General features: G+C 31.0%; 1 protein-coding gene across 1 annotated transcript; it reads left to right on the top strand.

The window, feature by feature from the left end:
* Window positions 1–505: 505 nt before the first annotated feature.
* Window positions 506–1357, top strand: LOC139482606 (involucrin-like). Its single transcript, XM_071266518.1, has one exon. It carries the CDS (start codon window positions 506–508, stop codon window positions 1355–1357), a length of 852 nt encoding a protein of 283 aa, XP_071122619.1.
* Window positions 1358–3926: the final 2569 nt, after the last annotated feature.

Raw genomic sequence — 3926 nt, 5'->3', positions numbered from 1 at the left:
TCTCCTGATCCAAACCGTTCTTTTGACAAGCTGCTGTCTAGTAATGCTGATATCTACAATATTCATCGTCTACAAGTTAATCACTAACAAGTTCGGGGGTCGGATGACAAATCAAAGGAGACAAGAAAGAAGATCAGTTGCAATGGTTATTTTACTTTTAATGATATTCATCATTACAGAAGGTCCAAAAGTATTTGTGTCCTTGGGGTGGTGTTTTGAATACATTAACGGTGATCTTTGGTTAGGCAAAACAAATCTATTGGTGCTGATACAAAGGTATGAATATGCAATGTCATGGTGGCTGTCTGATTCTAGACATTTGCTTAATTACTATTTTGTTTCTGTACCTAACAATTTCGTTATGCTAATGGAAGGTATAAGGCTTTTTACAATTATAGGTTGTATGTCAAATTTTATCATCTATATTATGATGTCAACAAAAATGAGGAATGAAATCGTTTTGCTCCTCAAGAAAATCATTACCCGCTGCACACACAAGGATCAAATGCACGAAATAAGGGAAACTAGACGTGGTAGAGTACAACTAACAGGGATGATAACAACAGAACGACCAGGACATAGACGTGCACATGAGATAGAGATGAATACGACGGTACAACCAGGACATAGACGTGCACATGAGATAGAGATGAATACGACGGTACAACCAGGACAAAACCGTTCATATGAAATAGAGATGAATACGACGGGACAACCAGAACAAAACCGTTCACATGAGGTTGAGATGAATACGTCGGAACAGCAAGACCAAAACTGTTCACATGAGATAGAGATGAATACGTCGGAATACCAAGGTCAAAGTCTAACACATGAGGTAGAGATGAATACGTCGGCACACCAAGGTCAAACCTGTTCACATGAGATGGATATGAATACGTCGGAACACCAAGGTCATAACCGTTCACATGAAATAGAGATGAATACGTCGGAACATCAAGGTCAAAGCCGTACACATGAGGTAGAGATAAATACGATAGAACAACCAAGACAAAGCCGTACACATAAGGAACGCATGCATACGTTGGCACAACTAGAACAAAACCGTTCACCTGAGATAGAGATGTATACGTCGAAACAACCAGGACAACGCTGTACACATGAGGTAGACGGGAAATCGATAGAACAAACAGGACAAGGCTGTACACATGAGGAAGACAGGAAATCGATAGAACAAACAGGACAGAGCTGTACACATGAGGTAGACAGGAAATCGATAGAACAAACAGGACGAAACCGTTCACATGAGATAGAGATGAACACGTCTAAACAACCAAGACAAAGCCGTTCACTTGAGATAGTAACGATAACGGAAGGGGATAACTTCCTGCTTTCATAGTAAGCTTATACATGTATTATCCTTTAATTCTTGATTTTATTCATTACTTATTAATATGTCGCAATGTGAAGTTTGTTTATGTTATTATCCCCCGTGAAAATTAAAAAAATTTAAAATTTATTCCTCGGTTAAAATTAGTTTGGTTGTGACTTTTATGTTCCTTTTAGATATAAAGCTTTTAACATTTTTACGTTTTTTCGTAAGAAATTCATTTGAATGTTTAGATATAATCGTTCCTAAAAATAAACAAGAAACAATATCCAGAAAGACGTTTCATACAAACAACATATATACACTCTATTGAAAATGATCATCATGGATGCGAGGACTTCATAACTATTGTGGATAGCAAGTACATATATAAAAACACTTTTTAGTGAAACAACGCAATTAATGAAATCATATAAGATAAAATTTGGAAATCAAATTTTAAGTCTCGCTTTTACAAAATATCTTTGAAATTCAATTGTTATTCTTTTCTCTCCCGTTAAATGGCCATGTTGAAACATTGGTAAGCACTCACATGAAATATTTGATAAAACAGTCTGATTAATCTAATTAACCAGTTACATGTACACAAGTTGGTTTTTGTGACAACACTTAATGAATTATGTTTTATAAAACAAATTTAGTTAAACTTGTTTCATGAAAATAATAAGTATAGATTGTTTTTATGAACATACTGAGTATGTATAGTTTTATGAAATTCTTAGCATAGCTAGTTTATATAAAAAATACTTTGTATATGTAAATACTAAATATAACTGTTTTTTGTTTTAAGAAAATATTTAGTACAGCTAGTTTGTACTACAATCTTAGTACAGTTCGGTTTTATGAACACACTTAGTGTAGCTCTTTTATGAAAATATTTAATATAGCTTGTTTTATGAAAGCACTTAGTATCGTTCGTTTTATAAAAGCACTTAGTATCGTTCGTTTTATGAAAATATTTAGCTAGTTTTTAGAAACATTTTTTTTATATAAATATTAATACTAAGTATATTTCGTTACTGCGTTTGACTATAAACTACATGGTTACACATCTTATGTTTTTTTGTGTGAGAGTCATTTGTTGTAAAAGATTTTATGCACTTAGCGATAACTAAGTACTAAGTTCAGTATAGTAATTTCTTACGATCAGGACACATCCAAGATGGCTACACATTACTTATATAATCACAGGTTTGAATCTAATGCTGAATGTCAGGCTACTTATTGAAAATCAATGTGTCAATAATAAAATGAAAATACTTTTTCTCTACTTTCTTAAAAAAATGAAAAAAGTTTTGGTTAAATTTGAATTTGAAGCCATATGTGTAAAACTGTTTTTATCTAAAATATCTAAAAGTGTAATGCTTATTATCGTTAATATAGCAGACAAAAGACATTAAACTAAGAGTTCTGTACTAATGGTTTTTTTTTAACCATACATATGCCAACAAACAAAAGAGATTAAACGCCTTAATTTTACAAGATTTGATAATATATTTTGGTAGATTCCCCACTTCCTGGTTAACGAATAAAACATTACCTTTCTTTTAAAATACCTCTCTGATCATAGGAAGTATGCATTGTTATGAAAGTCTCACGAAAAGGAGATCACTCTCAAAATTACAATTTTAAAAAATCTTTATCTTTTTCTTTAACCAAAACTTTAGTTGTAACAATTACAAAATGAAATGAAACCATTGTGTCTTTGTTTTTCTAAACATGAAAAGGACACCGTTTTTTTCCAATATTACATGACAATACTGGTACACATTTAATACAATTATTGTCTTCTAATATCGCTTTATTATTATTTAGAAGACCGTTTATGTAAACATTGGGCTTTGAAAGAAATAAATGAGGATGGGACATTTCTGATTTAAATGGACGGTTAATAAAAACTGAAGACTTGAGTCTAAACAAAATGAAAATGTTTATTCAAATATAGATGATATTGATAGCTCGGATTCTGTAGTTTTTTATGTCCTTCATGTCTCTCAATTATGCGTATGCAGTATGCTGCTTTATTTATAAAGAAGTCATGGTACCTAATTTGTTTTTTAAATAAACAAATATAACGTTTGATTAATTGACTATATTGATTTTATATATTGATTTGTTTTTTATTTAATTTCCATGATAATAACACATTTTTTGTATTTATTATGAATTAGATATGCTTATCTATTATTTAAGGAAGTTCGCTACCTTTCAAATTATCAAGCTTTTCATAACACTAATATATACTGATAGGGGATTAATAAAGGAACCAAAATAGCAAATAAAATATATAGGTCCGTGTGCTTGTTTTCGAGATAACAATCACTGAAATATTTTCGGGAAAATATTCTCTCTTGATTTTTCATAGATTTATCATTAACGAGTCATAATTCTCAAAAATTATAAAAATAATGACAAAGCTTTTATATGACAAAATGTTGTAAGGCATTCAAATTGAAAAAAACCAAAGGATTTCGTGAATCTGAAACATGACAAGCGAACATCCTTCAGTCAAATTTATGACATTTGATTTATTGACTAAATACAATAGCTTTTTATATAAGACATTATGTAGTTTGTA

This window comes from Mytilus edulis, chromosome 7 (genome assembly GCF_963676685.1).
Source record: "Mytilus edulis chromosome 7, xbMytEdul2.2, whole genome shotgun sequence".
Taxonomy (NCBI): Eukaryota; Metazoa; Mollusca; class Bivalvia; order Mytilida; family Mytilidae; genus Mytilus; species Mytilus edulis.
The sequence above is the reverse complement of the archived record's forward strand: the minus strand, read 5'-3'. Positions and strand labels throughout refer to the sequence as shown.

Excerpts from the sequence above, each read along its gene's own strand:
- LOC139482606 (XM_071266518.1), top strand. The coding sequence starts at position 506 with ATGCACGAAATAAGGGAAACTAGACGTGGTAGAGTACAACTAACAGGG.